The 16,872-nt window shown below is 37.0% G+C and overlaps 3 protein-coding genes across 3 annotated transcripts; 1 reads left to right on the top strand and 2 right to left on the bottom strand.

The window, feature by feature from the left end:
- Positions 1 to 1,782: 1,782 nt before the first annotated feature.
- LOC103322666 (HXXXD-type acyl-transferase family protein) lies at positions 1,783 to 3,582 on the top strand. Its single transcript, XM_008224594.3, has 2 exons — positions 1,783 to 2,298; positions 2,564 to 3,582. The coding sequence occupies exons 1-2, from the start codon at positions 1,873 to 1,875 to the stop codon at positions 3,446 to 3,448; spliced, it is 1,311 nt and encodes a 436-aa protein (XP_008222816.2). The 5' UTR covers positions 1,783 to 1,872; the 3' UTR covers positions 3,449 to 3,582.
- Positions 3,583 to 5,508: 1,926 nt separating this feature from the next.
- LOC148920296 (uncharacterized) lies at positions 5,509 to 8,753 on the bottom strand. Its single transcript, XM_089044584.1, is given in 6 exon segments — positions 5,509 to 5,787; positions 5,867 to 5,929; positions 6,008 to 6,442; positions 6,444 to 7,403; positions 7,509 to 8,401; positions 8,714 to 8,753. Coding segments are annotated over 6 exon segments (2,670 nt in total).
- A 4,277-nt stretch (positions 8,754 to 13,030) lies between these two features.
- Positions 13,031 to 15,028, bottom strand: J20 (DNAJ-like 20). The gene is made up of 2 exons (XM_008224595.2): positions 14,382 to 15,028; positions 13,031 to 13,479 (listed from the first exon to the last, which is right to left on the bottom strand). Exons 1-2 carry the CDS (start codon positions 14,853 to 14,855, stop codon positions 13,330 to 13,332), a joined length of 624 nt encoding a protein of 207 aa, XP_008222817.2. The 5' UTR covers positions 14,856 to 15,028; the 3' UTR covers positions 13,031 to 13,329.
- Between the last annotated feature and the right edge of the window lie 1,844 nt (positions 15,029 to 16,872).

The following is a 16,872-nucleotide window of genomic DNA, read 5'->3' as shown; positions in this document are numbered from 1 at the left end:
ACCTCAACAAGGAGAGACCCCCGAGTAGCCCAAGATTTTTCATATTCCAAGGGTCAATTGTAAGCTTCTTTCTGGGAAAATTTGTAATTTGTGTTTGCTTTTATTTTAAGGACCAAGGAGTTAGTTTTTAGGCAAACATTGTCAATTGATCCTGCATTGCAATAATATACTTAACTGATTAGTCTGTTTGGTTTGTAATAGGCAAAGACTTTCTTGGGTTTTAAGATTTTCATGGAAAATTAGGTTCAGTTGTGAAAGGTGAATTGATACCTACTTCCACACAGAACAGGGGAGGACAATTCAGCTCTTGCATGATGTTTATACCTGTATGTTTTATTATATATATTTGCAAAGCAAATATAGGTGTTTATGGTGTCCATAGATAGGCAATGCTTCTTGGTATCTGTTTGAGGTAATATGCGGTCGATGTGGAAGCAATTCTAATTTTTTTCTGTCAAATGTAGCGCTTTGAGGTAATAAGGGTGATAGTGTGATCCCTAATACTTCATTGTCTTTCTTGACAGTTTCTTCTAATTAAGTACTGAAATTATCTTAAATACATATGAAATAAGGTGTATCAAGTATGAAATCGGAGAATATTTCACTTTAGATGTACCGATCCACAGGAATGTTTAATTTATACTCAATCTTTAATGTATGTGACAGTATTTGATAGTCAAAAGTATGCAGAAACTAAAATGACCATGATGACATTTGCTCATTTGGTCTACACACTTTGTTGTAGAAGGCTATGGATTCAAATATTATGACATTTGCTCATTTGTCCACTCCCTGCACTGCATCCGTCCCAAAAGTACTGGAGCCTGTTCACACTCCCCTTGCATCACGCATTTATTTCTGGCAATTAACCAAATACCCCAACATATATAATCGCAAACAAAACCAATTTGTGTTCAGATAGTGCAGACAGGCATAGCCTAATCCTGAGAAAGAGCGACAAAGAATCAGCAAAAAAACACCTTATCCCGTCTAGCAAATGGATTTGGTGACTCTAATTCAAAAATAGGGAACAAAAAACAAAACTTCAAATAGGTAGGCTTCGTGTGTCAGTTTAATTTTAAATTTCGTAAAATAAAGAAAGAAGAACAGAGTATTTTTTATTTATTTTGTCAATTGAATTTATTTTTAACTCAATAGATTCATACTTGAAATCTTTTACAACATTAAAAAGAAAATATCACTACACTAATTAATATATATATCTATTTAATTATCTAAAAAGTTGGTTAAAAAAACAGTGTGGTGTGGACCAATTTTGAACATTCGTCCAAGATTGCAATTTGGATAAGACAAGGACCCTATTTTCGATAAGATAATGCTAGCTTACCACATTTTTATATCACATTGTGTCACTTTTTAATAGAGTGGAACTCACCAATACAATGAGGCTCACCTCTATTGGAGAAGTTATACACAATATGGTATAAAAATGTAATAAGCCTAACAATTTCCTTTTCTATAACCAGTTGGAAGGACTTGTAATAGTTTAAATTACAAGAAAATGGGGATTTTTAACAGAAACACTACCAAGGTTAAGTTCCATTTTCAAATAAGTCCATTTAACAATACTAAATGTAGCTTGTTTTCCCAACCTTGGGCAGGTGAAATTTAATGCAAGCTTCGGTGTCAACTGTTCTTCTGAACCAACCAATTGACATTTCTTGAGCAATAAATATCCATTAACTTTCTCACCTATACTCATAAAAGCCTCACTAGTTAGTCAGTCCTCACCTTCACATATAAACTCCATGCTGTGCCGCTCTTCCTCAACTTGCCACCTACAAACTTTAGGAAACCAACTCAAACTAATAATTTTAAGACACCCACTTCCTCTTTCTCATATCTCAGGCCATGGTCTTGGCTAGCCAAGAAAACTTGGTCTATGGCATTAAGCTTTCATCAGTCGGGCCAGGCCGGATTACCGGGTCGGATGTGGTTCATGACCCGAGTGGCATGGACTTGGCTATGAAGCTCCACTATCTTAGAGGAGTGTACTTTTTTAGTAGCCAAGCAGCCCAAGGGCTAACCATAGTGCGCATGAAAGAAGCTACATTCACTTGGCTAAATGTACACTACCGGACATGCGGACGGTTTCGGAGATCCGAATCCGGCCGGCCCTATCTCAAGTGTAACGATTGTGGGGTGAGGTTCCTTGAAGCCCAGTGTGACAAGACCATTGAGGAATGGCTAGAGATGGACTTGTCTCACCAGAAGCTGCTTGCTTCAAACCAAGTCATTGGACCTGAACTATTCTTCTCTCCACTTGTTCTCTTCCAGGTAAAGTTTTACATACATAAAAAGAACCCTAAACTTAAGTTGATAACCCCAAAAAAGAGGCAGCAATTTGTTAGAAGCTGTAAAAAAGTCTCTCACTCTTTTTATATGCTTGTTTTGAGTGAAGCACATGAAATGATATGATATATAGAATTATTCTTGTTGCTATTGATAGCAAGCAGGGTTTCATCATTGAGTTGACAACAGAATATTGATTAGATTAATTCCTTAGACTTTTTTGTTTTGGTGTATTATGCTTTCTCTGCAGGTTACTCATTTCAGATGTGGAGGCATATCATTTGGTCTTAGCTGGGCCCACGTGTTGGGAGATGCCTTTGCAGCTTCCGATTTCATCAACGGCTTGGGGCAAATTATGTCTGCTCTTGAACCCAATAGGCTACCAAACTATGCAACATCAAACACAAAGTTCCAGACACTTGAAAACCCACCACCCCCACTCTCCATAAAACAGGTGAACCCAGTTGGTGACAATTGGATAACTCCCATTAACTGTAAAATGGAAACACTTTCAATCCCTATCACTGCCACCCAGCTAAACAACTTGCAATTCAAGATATTGGGTCAAAACCAAATTGATCAAATTCCAGTTTTTGAACTCATTTCTGCCATAATTTGGCAATGTGTAGCCAAAGTTAGAGAAGGGTCAGAGCCAAAATTGGTGACAATTTGCAGAAATGACCCAAAAGAGAGGACGAGAGGGGAATGCAGCAACAGTCAGATTATAAGCACAGTCAAGGCAGATTTCAGCATTACAGATGCGGATCCAAAAAAGTTGGCAACCTTGCTAGTCAAGCAAGCCGGGAACGAGAGATCCCAAATAGAAGAAGCTATGGAGAATGATAATGGAGTGGCTGATTTTGTTGTGTATGGAGCCAATTTGACGTTTGTGAATTGGGAAGATGCTGATTTCTATGGGTTGGAAGTGAATGGGCATAAGCCGGTTTACGTGCATTATAACATACAAGGTGTTGGAGATGAAGGAGCAGTTTTATTGCTGCCAGGGCCAAAAGACTTTGGAGAGGGTAGAGGTGAAGGAAGAGTGGTGAATATTATTTTGCCAGAGAAAGAAGTGTTTGGGCTGAAATCTGAGTTGAGAAAGAATGATCTGTTGCTTGAGAATGAGCTTGAATGAGTGCATACGTGCGGTAATTTGAATTTGGTGTGTGTTAAATGTTATGTGTGGACAATATTTACAGGTAGCTAGATTTCTGTGTAATTTACAAGCAAATCCTCTTAATCATTTGAGTTACAAGTTTCTTATTCTTAGGAGTATTGCATATTATTATTTATATGATATGCCAAATTTACTTTCTTTCTTTTTTTAAATATTTTTTGACTTTTTTACAATAAAATTTTCCTGCAAAATTAAGTGCTGTTGGCTGTCATGGTATAATAAATAGGCTTAATTAGGTACATGCCCCCTGTGCTTTTACGTTTATCTCAGATTACCACCTGTGGTGGAAAACGTCTCAAAGTACCCCCCAACTATAAATAACCGTCTCAATTTACCCCATCCGTCAAATTTTTTGACGGTCCGTTACGAACAGTGGGCCCCACTTCGTTTTAACCTTTAAGCTGTTCGAATAAGGGTTTCTCAGTTTGTAACAAAGGGGAAATTGGGTTTAGGGTTCATTGGAGAAGAGGGTTGTTGTCAAAATCTGAGGGTTCCTTCGATTTTGGGAGAAATTGGAGAAGAAATCATTCTTTGTAAAACTCTGAGGTGGAGTTTGAAATTGGAAGATTGTGGAGTAGAAGATTTGGGATGATGGAAACAGGAGAGAAGCAAGGAGAAGGAGGGCATGGCCAATGGTGTCATTGTGGGAAGTTAGCACGGATGCAGACTTCTTGGACCAGTTCAAACCCAGGGCGAAGATTTCTAGTCTGCCCAAAGTCAAAGGTAAGCATGTTTAAGATAAAATTTTCAGTCATTATTTTGGGCATCACAAATTGATAGAGTTGTTAGTGATGAAATTGTCAGTGATTGATGAAATTTTCAGTCATTTTACCACCCAAATTTTCAGTCATTGTTCTTGGTTGATACAGGGAAGGGGAGAAAAAGGATGTAGGTTTTTTCAGTGGTTTGATGCAGAAATGTGTGAGCGTTCAAAATCGTTGATACCTGGTTTGCTGAGGAAGATTGATAGGGTGGAGAAGGAAAATGCAAATATTCGAGCAAAGTCAAAAATATTGTGGGCTGCTATGTTGCTTTCGTGGTTGGTGGTGTTTGCCATGAAGATGAATTAGGCACTTTGGCAGTAGTTCATTGGGCATTGTAATTTGATACCTGATGTTAATGTAATGTAAGGCATTTTGGCAGTAGTTAAGCATTTTGGCAGTAGTTAAGCACTTTGGCAGTAGTTTAATGGGCAAATTTAATTTGAGAACAAATGCTAATCTAATGTAAGACACTTTGGCAGTGTAATGTAATGTCATTTGGTGTAATGTAATGTAATGCTAGTTAAGTTTACTGGATATGTAATTTGTTTAGGGGTTACAAATGGTGACATGAATGGTAAGCTGTTTAGAGGTTACAAATGGTGACATGAATGTAATGCTAGTTAGTTAAGTAATGTAATGCTAGTTAAGTTTGATATGTGATATGAATGGTAAATTGAATGGTAATTTCTTGATGAATGTAGAAGAAGATAACCAAAATTCAGTTTTCCCTAAAAAAGCAGGACCTGCCTTCTTTGCCAAAGTTTATGGTGGATATGTAGCTTTTGGTAACATGCCAAAGTTTACTGGAATCTGGAAAGCAAGAGGCAAAGCCCAAAACTAGCAAAAGCACCTGTCATTATAAGCACAAACCAAAACAGAACAGGTTCCAAAACAGAACACAAACCAAAACAGGTTCCAACCATAACAGTTTTATGAATATATGCACAAACCAAAACAGGTTTGAAAACAGATTCCAACCATAACAACCTTAGGAAATATGCACAAACCAAAACAGATTCCAAAACAGATTCCAACCATAACAACCTTAGGAAATATGCACAAACCAAAATAGGTTCCAAAATTAGTTCCAACCATAACATACATTAAATATTCAGGTTCCAAAACAAGTCCAACCATAACATACATCAAATATTCAAACCATAACATACATCAAATACTTAGGTTCCAAAACAGGTCCAACCATAACAGGTTCCAAACATAACAACCAATAACCATTAAAGTCTTCCACAACATTCAAGGATGAAAAAAATGATCTTTGACAAAATGGCTCCTCTGTTGATCTTTCATCCTCTTCCGACGTTGTTGTACTCGAGATAATTTGGCAGGTTCAGGTGTTTGAGATGGCTGGGATTGAAAAGCATCAGCTGCTTCAGATGGTTGGGATAGAGAAGCAGCAGCTACTTGAGATGCCTGGGATTGAGAAGGCCCTTGGGAAGTGCTTGAGTGTTTCCTTTGCCTTAATTGCATACTCTGTTGTCCGCCACTTTGGTCTCCACCATCTCTCCTTCTTACCTAAAACAAATAATAATTAGAAGTTTCCATGATATAAAATTTTGATGAGTGAAAACATAGTTGAAACTGTGGCACTTACTGCAAGTTTGTCCTTGGCAATGTTCCTCTTCCTAGTAGGCTTTATGTTGGGATTTCTAGGTTCCTAATAACCAAAGTCATCAAGTCAGAAACCAAATCAAATACATTTAAATGTAAAGCAATAATTCTAAAAACCACATACCTTACAACTACTTCGATTATGCCCTTCTCCACCGCAATTGGCACACTTTAAAGGGATGCCATACCTAGGAAGCTTATATGGATTAGAAGGAAGTTTAGGTTCTTCAACAGCTTGTTTTCTTGTCTTCTTAGGCCTACCAGGCTGCTTGTGGTATTTCGGAGGGAGTAATGGAGGTAAATTAACCTTCATCCACTGATCTTGGCTAGTCATAGGCATAATCATTGGTTGATAGGCTCTCAAATAAGCCTCTTTCTTGTACACTGCATCACAAAAGTCCTCTGGATTCCCATGAAACCAACTTATTGCAGCACATGCATGCAAACATGGTATTCCATTCAAATCCCAAGCATGGCATGAACAAGAGTGGCCATTCAAATCAACAGCAAAGGTGCGGCCACTATAGTGCATTACTTCAAACTGATTCTGTCCAGCAGACCTTAGGAATGCACCACTGAGCTTTTGCTTTGTTTTTCTCTAATATCTTTCTAATTCTTGGCCCAACTTGTCCATGCCATTTCTCACAGAGAACCCTTCTTCCCGCCATCAACAACATTATATACAACCGAATTCTTTCTAGCATAGTCAGAATAGGCTTGTCTCGGGCATCCATTATGCTACGGTTGAATGCCTCACATAGATTGTTCATAAGCATGTCACACTTGGAATCACTCTTGAAATATGCCCTACTCCAATGCCTAGGATCTTTCTCCATGAGCCAATCATGTGCAGGTTTAGACAACTGCAACATCTTTGTCATCTCTGCATGAAACCATGGCACTGTTGTGGCTCTAGCAATTGCTTCCATTTGATGTTTCAAGGCAAGACCTCTATGTTCCAAATAGAAGTTCCCATATAGATGTTTCAAACAATGTCTATGCTCTGCCTGAGGGAATAGAGTATCCACAGCATCTATTAACCCTTTTTGTTTGTCAGTCATAAATACATAACCATGGCTATTTGTAATATTGAGATCACCACTCAATAATTCTAAAAACCACAGCCATGTTGAATTGCTCTCAATCTCTACATATGCATAGGCAAGTGGAAACATTCCGTTGTTTGCATCAACTCCCATTGCAGAAAGCACTTGCCCAGGGTGAGGCCCTTTGACATGACACTCATCCAAGCAAACCACAGGCCTACAACCATCTAAAAACCCCTTCTTGCAGGCTGCAAGACAGATGTAAATTCTTTGAAACCGTGGCCTATCACCTTCCATTTCAGATTTAATGATAACTGTACTTCCCACATTCCTGGTTCTTAACTCATGACAATATTCCCACAATACTTCATATTGTTTGCTGTAAGACCCCTCTACAATGTCAACTGCCATGGCTCTTGCTCTGTACACAGTTGCTCTAGATGGTCTCAGAACCATAGTCTTGGTGAACTTGCTCTACAAAAGAAGAAGCAGTCCAATTTGGATTGAGCCTTAACTGCCTGAATATCTTTCACCAACCAGCCAGCAAGCATGTATATTTTTAGTCCCCTTGCTACAAACATGTGTAGGATTAAAGGTTTTCACCTGCAGGTAAGTGCTACCACTAACACTTGAAGCATGGATAACAAAAGGACAGCCCTCTTCACATACTGCTCTTATTTTGTTACGGTCATTATGCATAAAAATCAACTCCCTTCCACAATTAATGGAGTATATCCTCACAGCTTTTCTAAACAACTCGGCAGTTGCAAACCTTAAACCTATTTTGAAACTTGGGCTTCCCATATCAATTTCAGGTCTGAAATCTTCACCTTTTGGCATCCTATTCTTCTTCCTTCTTACTTCACCCACTGCATCATCTTCACTTTGTGAACTATTTGGGCAGGTAAGTGTAGGTGACTCTTCTCCATTGTCTGACTCATCATTTTGCTCTGCATTAGGATCATTGTCAAAAATACTATGATCCACATAACCTTCAAACCACTTATCATCATTCTTCAATAATTCAATCTCTTCATCACTCTGTGCATAGTCACTGTCTTCAAAGTCTGGATCACTGCTATCATCATTCTCAGAACAAGAATATTCTTTATCACTGCTATCATTCCCCACTTGGCTTGAAGTTAAGCTCACTACCTTCAAGTACAAAACTACGACTCTGCTATTGCTTTTAGGTACCATGCTCATACAAGCTAAAAGTGTACTATCAGATATTATTTGAATGAGTCTGCTAGTTCCAAACTCTTCACCATAAAAACTCACATCATACCCATCGTCATATCCCAAATCTTTAGCCATTCCAAATAGCTCTAACATGGACATATAGTCAACCTCACAGTAATCAAACCAACTGACTTCACCACCTAAATAAGACCACTGACTGTCCTTTCTATTTTTCACTAGTTTACCTCCATGGAAAAACTTAAATGTGACAACCTCATCAGCATCTTTATCTGCGTAACAGGAACATTCACTTAACAAATGGAAAAACACACAAAGAGAAAAGAAGGACCACACAAAGGATAATACAAGGAACACCCAAGGACCACATAAGGTATATTGGGGCCAGCACAGAATAAAAAAATATATGAAAGAACAAAAAAATTTCCAGCAACACACCACACTAGGAACATGCAAGGACCACACAATGATCACATCAGAACCAGCAGAGTCAAAAAGTATACAAAAAACAAAAACAAAATCCTAACAACAGTTCAATGCACATGCCAAAATCAAGAAAATCGAGTAACAATGGGTCCACTTACATATGGGTTGACAACCTCCAGATTCTCTAAGCACCACCATCTTCGCACCTTCTAGCCTTAAAGTCTAACGCCAACGAATGATTTCTTCTCCAATTTCTCCCAAAATCGAAGGAACCCTCAGATTTTGACAACAACCCTCTTCTCCAATGAACCCTAAACCCAATTTCCCCTTTGTTACAAACTGAGAAACCCTTATTCGAACAGCTTAAAGGTTAAAACGACGTGGGGCCCACTATTCAGAACGGACCACAAAAATTTGACGGATAGGGTAAATTGAGACGGTTATTTATACGTTGGGGGGTACTTTGAGACGTTTTCACCATAGGTGGTAATCGATAAAAACTTAAAAGACAGGCGTATGTACATAATTAAGCCTAATAAATAAGGAGTCAATTTGCTTATGAATGTTTTGCACCACCGCGCATGACTTAATTAGGCCATGCATATGCATGTGATCACCGTCAACTTGCGGGCTCTCCTAATTGTGGTTCAAGACAATTGGGACCACTATGAAATATTTGATTTGAGTCCTGATTTGGGACAACTCATGTATATATAGGAGTTTCTACAAATTAGGGCCCTCTCAATTCGGGAGTCTTAGGCGGCCTCCTTACCTGCTTGTATCTAGGGCCTCCTCAGTGTTACAATCAATAATGCAAGATGATAGCTATTTAAATTAGAAGGGAGACTTTGGAAAAACACAAAGGAGAGAGAAAATTTGTAAAAGAAGCCAAAATGGACAAAATTGCTTTATTTATTTTTGGATTTCTAAGAAATCCTTTACATTTGCATGTCTTTGATTTGAAAGTTGAGAGGTTTTTCTTTTTTGAAAAAGCTTTGGCTTTTTCCAAAAATGAAAATTTTTTTTTTGACTAAAACCTAAATTTACTAAATTTGGTGGAAACTGTTTGGGCCTACTTTTATAACAAGCATTTCTGTTCAAGTGCTTTTACTACAATAACGTAAAAAAATTTGTTAAAATGCTTCCTGTTGAAAGCACCCATATGAACAATTTTAAATTATTCTGCAAATGAAGTCAAAAAGCGTTTTTTATTATATTTTGGAAGCACTTTCGAACAAGCTTTTAATTATTCAGTAACGTTTTCGACTCATCATAAATAAATAAATAAAATTACAATAGTCTCCTTTCAAATTCAATCCACTAAACCACTTCCCTACTTCTAACAGAACCAAAAACAAATTAAGAAGTACGTAGCGCGAATAATTGCCACCTGGGAACAGACTTTAATTTCTCCTATTTTCTGATAGGTGAGAGAGCAACTTGTGGTGGGAACCAAAGGGTCCAGATTAATCAAGGTGATAGGGGTCAAGATGAAAGCAACGGCTTCCTCTATTATTTACCATTTGTATTTATTAAAATAAAATAAAATAAACACATTAATTAAGCCCTTATTTCATGTACGCAAAGGATCTTTTGTAGCCCTGTGGTTTGTCTGCTATTTGGATAAGGCTCTGGGGTTCGGCTAGTTTGTTCCCCAGTTTGAGTCCCAACAGTTGCAATATATGGTGGCTAATCGCAAGCTCAGTTCCGCGAGTGAAAATTAATTGAGGTGCGTGCAAGCTGACTTGAACACCTCATGGTACTTACTAAAAAAAAATGATCTTTTATGGCCCTGGCCCATGGAATTAACATTTAATGTGAAATTAATGGACTATCATTATGGTTTTGCAAGGAAGACTCGTGAGATCCAAATGAAGGAGGCAGCATTAGCAGACTAACTTTTGGTTTTGAGGTTTTCTTTGCATGGGTTGTTTTATGAAACAAATACATGCATTTGCTTCCTAATATACTTCCTGAATACAAGCGAGTTTAAAAGAAAAAGAAATGGAGGGAGAGGAGAGCTTGGAGGAGAGAAAAAATGGTGTTTATTGTCGATGTCTGATCTGATTAGAGATGCATTAATGCATTAATCGGATCAACTAGGAAGGGGCAGCTGATCCGATTCTCATTCTTTAGGGTATTTGATGAAGAATTTTATGTGAGACCCACTTATTAAACACCTCTGCATTTTTAGGTGTTTTAATCATTTCCAGTTTATTAATTGATTTGAGACATACGTCCTATATATTTATGATATATAGATGGAGTTTCAAGTGATGATAGCTTGGTAGATGAATGTGTTATTACATGATTATGAGAGCTTCCAGTACTGAAGTTGAAGTCCCCTGAGGTCATAATTCATTGTGGTTGATCATCATCAAAATTGAAACGTCTAGCTAGGTGGCATATGTCTGAAAGAGACTTAATTAGCCACCTGGCAAGAGTCTTTAATTTCTCCTATATTATGATAGGTGAGAGCCCAACTTATGGTTGGATTTATAAACGCCCAAAACCAAGGTGATAGTGATCATGAAAATAACCCTGCTTTATTATTATTATTTTTTTGGAGAAATTACATAATAATATGGTAATATGACTACATGGTACATCTTGTATACGTGTTATAATATGGGTAAACGACATGATTTATTTTTCTCCTTGTAGAGAATTATTTCAATTATCCATTTATATTATAACATGTGTACGAAATGTATCACATAACTATACTACGGTAGTATTCTATAATCTCCTTTTTTTTTTCTCTTTTTTTCAGAAAGGCATTAAAAGATTGAAGTTACACATAAAACCCAAAATTTAAAATTAAAAGAAAAAAAAATATTTTTATTATTGATAAGTCAGTGGCGAGATGACTAGATAACAATAACAGATAACATGGTTGGAAAATCAACTTGAAGACGAAAGACCATCTCACAATCAATGGGGTTTTGGAAATAATGAACTTGTCACTCGTCTTATCCAGTATCCACTTGTTTTATAGGTGAGATTGAGAAGGCATTCCAATTTCCAACTAGGATAAAATTTGCTGGCTTTCATTTTCACTTCATTGATTGGATTTGGGGCTGGCTGTATAAGAATTCATTGGCGATCAAAAGCCCAGCGTTTAACAATCACATACACAAACAAACAATGCAAAACCCAAACTTCAGACTTTATAGGGCCATGGGACTTAAATTCATAGACTGGCACTGTGTTGGCCTTTTTTTTCTTTCTTTTTTTGTTGTTGTTGTCAGAATGATAATGCTACTTCATTCATCATTAATTTTGGTTATTGTGATTTTAGTTTTCTCAATTTCGTCACTGTTTTCTCAATTTTTCTCTAATTGGCTTCAAATCACAACCAAAAATTTGCTTAAACTCATGAATATTACTCAAGGATTGTTCAAAATCATGTATAATCATGTATATAGCCTTGAATTTGATTTTCAGACAAGAATAATCTTTGAAACTCAATTTCTCTATCAAATAAACACGAAATTTAAAATTGGAATTAGTTTTAGAAAGCTTATAAGGCGACCTTTCAATCTTCCAACATCATTTCTCTCCAAAACAAATGGATAATTTTTCCTAAATTGCAAATCTGAATTTTTCTAATTAATTACCACTATGACCAAAATTGCTTTACATAATCAAACACGGTGATCAAATTGAGACTACGAACTAATGTACCAAACCCGCAAAAATTAGATGCACCAAAGTTGTGCCCTAAAACCCATCAACTTGTGCCGATTCGCATTTTGGTCATTCAATTCGAAAAATTGTTGGAATCCATCAACTCCACTTTCGTTAGAATTGTTGGTCCTGCCTTCATAATATGTTATATTTTCCGTCGAACTATGGGCAAAATAGTCATTTTAGGAAGTTTTCACTTCTTGGGCATTTTAGGAGCAATGATCCATAACTTCCGTCGAACCATGGGACCAACCATCACTAGCATAGAACAAAATGATGGTCCAAATCCCTAAAGACCCAGCCACTCCCTCCTTCTCCCCTTCTCCCTCCTCCTCAAACTTCACCCACAAATCCCCAATTTCTTCTGAAAAACCAGCTTGGCTTGCTATAAAGAGGAGAGGGTGGGTTAGACCCACCTGAGCTTTAAGTTCACCAATAATGTCACTCGTCTTACTCTCAAGTTGCCAAGTTGAAGGTTTAATAAATAAAGTTACTCAAGTTGGCAAGTTGCCATCTTTGAAGTTAACTACATAAATATCCGGATTTTCCAATGAAAAGTAGTTGCCTACTTTCTCTCTCTGCAAGTAGAAACACTTTACCAACTAATGTAGCAAACACAGTCAAATTGTTCAAGAGTCAAGCAGCCTATAGTTTAATTTTTAACAAAGACATTTTTATAGAAATTGTTTTATAAGTGACAGCAATGTTATATCCTATTCAAACTCAAGACCAACATCTGGAACTTTCCTTGCGTCAAAACGTTAGCACAGAAACAATCCCCTGCATTTCAGAAGCAATTATTAGACAGATGTTTTATTCCAAGAACAAAAACAAAACTTTATGTACAATATATCTTGCCTATAATTATGTGTTGTCATGGACAGGGATGCAACTTTGCAAGTTTCTAATTTAACCATCCGTCTGATTAGCATATCGAAATACTTTCCTTGCTTAGCAGGGTACATATGGAAGTAACTAAACGGTAGGCTTCAGTTTCCTCTGTCAATGCCAACCGTGACTAAGAAGGTAAGGTAGAGAAGATATACTGGTGTATATATATATACAAGAACATCAGAGAACCTATTTATTGTTTTTCAGATGATCCTTCTCTTTGCCGGCGCATTCGAGCTCCCCATGACATATGTTCTCTAGCATTCTTGTTCATGCTTCTTCTCTTCAACCCAGATAGCTGACTTTGCCATCGATTCTTCCAGTCGCCTTTCTCCTCCATTCCCTGAAATTGTAAATTCCAAGTTAAAATTTAATGCAAATGTCATAAATTAGAGTCTATATTAGGAATATCATTCCCCCAGCTGCCTATAGGATAAAAACAGAGGAGAAGCTAAAAGAAACTATTCTTGGCCATTTTATTTTAAGGGTAAAACTATAAAGGTCACAAATACATGCAAAACTAAATGTGCCCCTAACTCAAAGAAGGATTGACATAACCAAGTACACTAATCCATAAGCTACAAATGAGAAAATCATACTAGCAGAACTCAGAAATTCCACATATATGGAAGGTTTAGACAATTGAAAATGAAAGATAACTCTCAAAAGAAGTGATTATGAGACACCATGAATGATTAACAATGTACAATGATGAAGGAAACAAGAGGCTGCTAAAGCACAAGCCGAACGGAAACTAGGCGCCGGAGCTTCAACAAAGGGTTGAGAACTGTACCAAAGATATAACAAAACATCCAAGAAGATAAAACTATTTCTTTGATTTAAAAATTTTGAAGCACCTTCCTTCATCATGTATGTCACAAAAGCAAACCAATAATTCAGCAGAGAAAAAGTTGAAGGGAAAAAAACATTTACACAATACCAATTTCAATAAGAACAGAATAAGCCAAAAAAGGAGAATGAAAAAGAAATCATCGCATACCCAAAACATACCAGTAAACACAAAGACAGCACCGAAAGAAAAAGAACAAAAATGAAAATCAGCACAGAAAAAGAAATAAAATACTGAAATCCCCAATACCAAAACTCAACACCCAGAAAATGAAGCCCATATCGATTCTCGAGAGAATGGAAGTAACAATTCCAATAACAAAACTGAAAACCCAGAAAAGTCCTCTGAAAATTAACACAAAAGTCATCAGAAAATCTAAATACAACCCAAAATACCTCATCGTATTGGCATCTCCTTGCAGAGAAAGCAAGGTGAAGACCTCTGGCCATGTCTCGATCATACATAGCTCTCCTTCTCGAATCAGACAAGGTCTCATAAGCCTCCTGTACCCGGATAAACTTCTCCGTATTCTCCTCGACCCGGTCCGGAGGCGATACGTCCGGGTGGTACTGCCGGGCCAGCAGCTTGTACGCCTGCTTGATTTGGGTCACGGATCCGGATTCGGGAATGCCCAGAAGCTCGTAGAAAGTGAGCTCCTTGTGCTCGGCCACCATGACCCCATCGTTGATTGCGGCCTTGGGTTCGAGTCTGAGAGACCCAAATCCGCTCCGGAACGAAAAATCGGATTTTGGGAAGAGGAAGTTGGGTTTCGGGTCGGGTATGGGTCTTCTGGTGGAGATGGCTGTGTGGGTTGTGGGGATGTAGAAGCAGGAATCGCTTCCTGAGATTGCTAATCCATAGCTTCGCATCTTTCTCTGTTTTTCACTGTTTCTGGTTTAATGGGTTTGCTTGCTCTTCTGCAAATGCTAGCTTTTTATCTGTCTATTTATCTGTCTTTGCCCCTCTGCAAATGTTCAGAAAAAATAAAAATAGTGAAAATGAAAGGGTGAAAGCATGAAGACATTTATATTTGTGGAGCTCATTGAATATTGGGGCTACAGCACAAGGTATAAGTATATAGCTGCTGGCTTTTGATCCAATGGGCAGTTTGGTAGTTTTGTTCTTTGATGTGGGAGGGACAATTTGGTTTTGTAACCTACCAAAACAAATAGAGAGAGATCAATATTTTTTACTAAAATAAGGAAGCTTCTACTAACCCTTGAGATTTATAATGGCATTCCTTCTACTTCATTCCTTACCATGTAAGTAAAATCTCTCACATTCCTGTCAATAGCAATGTGACATGTGCGCATAAACTTTTCTTTTTGTATTTTTAATGAATTATTTTTGTATATGTGTTAAAATGTGATTCGCAAAAATGAGCAGTATCTCTTTATAATTTAGATAAGGAGGCAAGTAGTATCTTTACCAAAAATACTCTTGCTCACTGATTTACCACTTTTTTTAGCAAAAATACTCTTGCACATTGGTTTATCACTTTTTAGCAAAAATACTATTGCTCACTGGTTTACTACTTTTTACCAAAAATACTATTGTACACTGATTTATCACTTTTTATCAAAAATACTCTTGCTCACTGGTTTGCCACTTTTTACTAAAAATACTCATGCTCACTCATTTACCCACTTTTTACCAAAAATACTCATGCTCACTAGTTTGAGAAATTATAGAATGATACGGTAATATCACGTCAACGTATAGTATTCCTACTCAAATACAGTCAAGTGTAAATTTTATATAAAAAAATTAATTATTATTTTACAACTTGAATTTTTACTTTATTAATTCTTAATTTTTGAAATAAAATTAAAAAATTTTAATTCCACCACCAGCTTCAACCCACATACACCTTGGAATATTTTCAGACTGGGATCTAGACCCTCAAGAACGAACCCATTTTTAATTATCAAGACACTACTCCATTTCATCATCATCAATACCAGTTTAATCCTCCTCCCTGTAAACCCGCTGTCTACAATTAGTATAAGGGGTGAAGATATTGGAAGGGAGAGGGGTGGCCATCGTAGAAGGTAGTTGGGATTAGGGTTGTTAGGTTGGGAAAGAGGTGATTGTTAGGAAATTTTACTATCTTTTTTTTCTAATGTTATTTCAAAAGTGAAGAATTAAACTAAAAAATTCAGCTCTGAAAAGATAATTAATTTCTTTTCTAAAATAGACACGTGGTTGTATTTGAATAGGAGTATTATACGCTGACGTGGTATTACCGTACCATTCTTTAATTTCTCCACTGATTTACCTACTTACCAAATAATAATCTTGGTTTATTTTTGCTACAAACCAAAATTTTAGCTACTTCACATGCACACACACACAAAATTGGGAAAAAAAAAAAAAAAAAACCATGTTTTTAACATTTTCAAGGTAGTTTTTTTTTTTTTTTTCCAAAGTAAAATTAAATGTTTGAAAAGCTAAAGTCAACTTACCAGTCCTAAAGAGAGAGATGAAGTTAAAGAGGTTGTTGGAGATAGTTTTTTTTTATGTGGCTCACCTTTTTCTTTTTTTTTTTAATAAAAAAGGCAATAATATTAAGGGAGTTTCACTAAAACACCCAAAATGGGGGTTGAAATTATAAAAACCAGGCTATGTCTTCAAGGATTGGGCGAGTGTCTCTACATCAATGGGCTCAGACGTTGGGCTAACAAAGTAGCCGTACCCACTCAACCGCAAGCCGGAGCAGGAGCCTTGCCTGAAAAAACTCCTAGATACAATCCTAACGACAAAATCTTGTGGTTCCTCGAACCAAGAGATGACTGTGCCAATATTCCGACCAAAGCATGCGAATCGATCAACCACGATGTTTGCAGTACAACAAATATGGGTAAAAACTTCTCTAGTGATATGTGG

The sequence above is a fragment of the Prunus mume genome, linkage group LG2, assembly GCF_029339155.1.
Source record: "Prunus mume cultivar Tortuosa linkage group LG2, ASM2933915v1, whole genome shotgun sequence".
Taxonomy (NCBI): domain Eukaryota; kingdom Viridiplantae; phylum Streptophyta; class Magnoliopsida; order Rosales; family Rosaceae; genus Prunus; species Prunus mume.
Note: the sequence above shows the minus strand (reverse complement) of the source record. Positions and strands in the feature narration are given on the sequence as shown.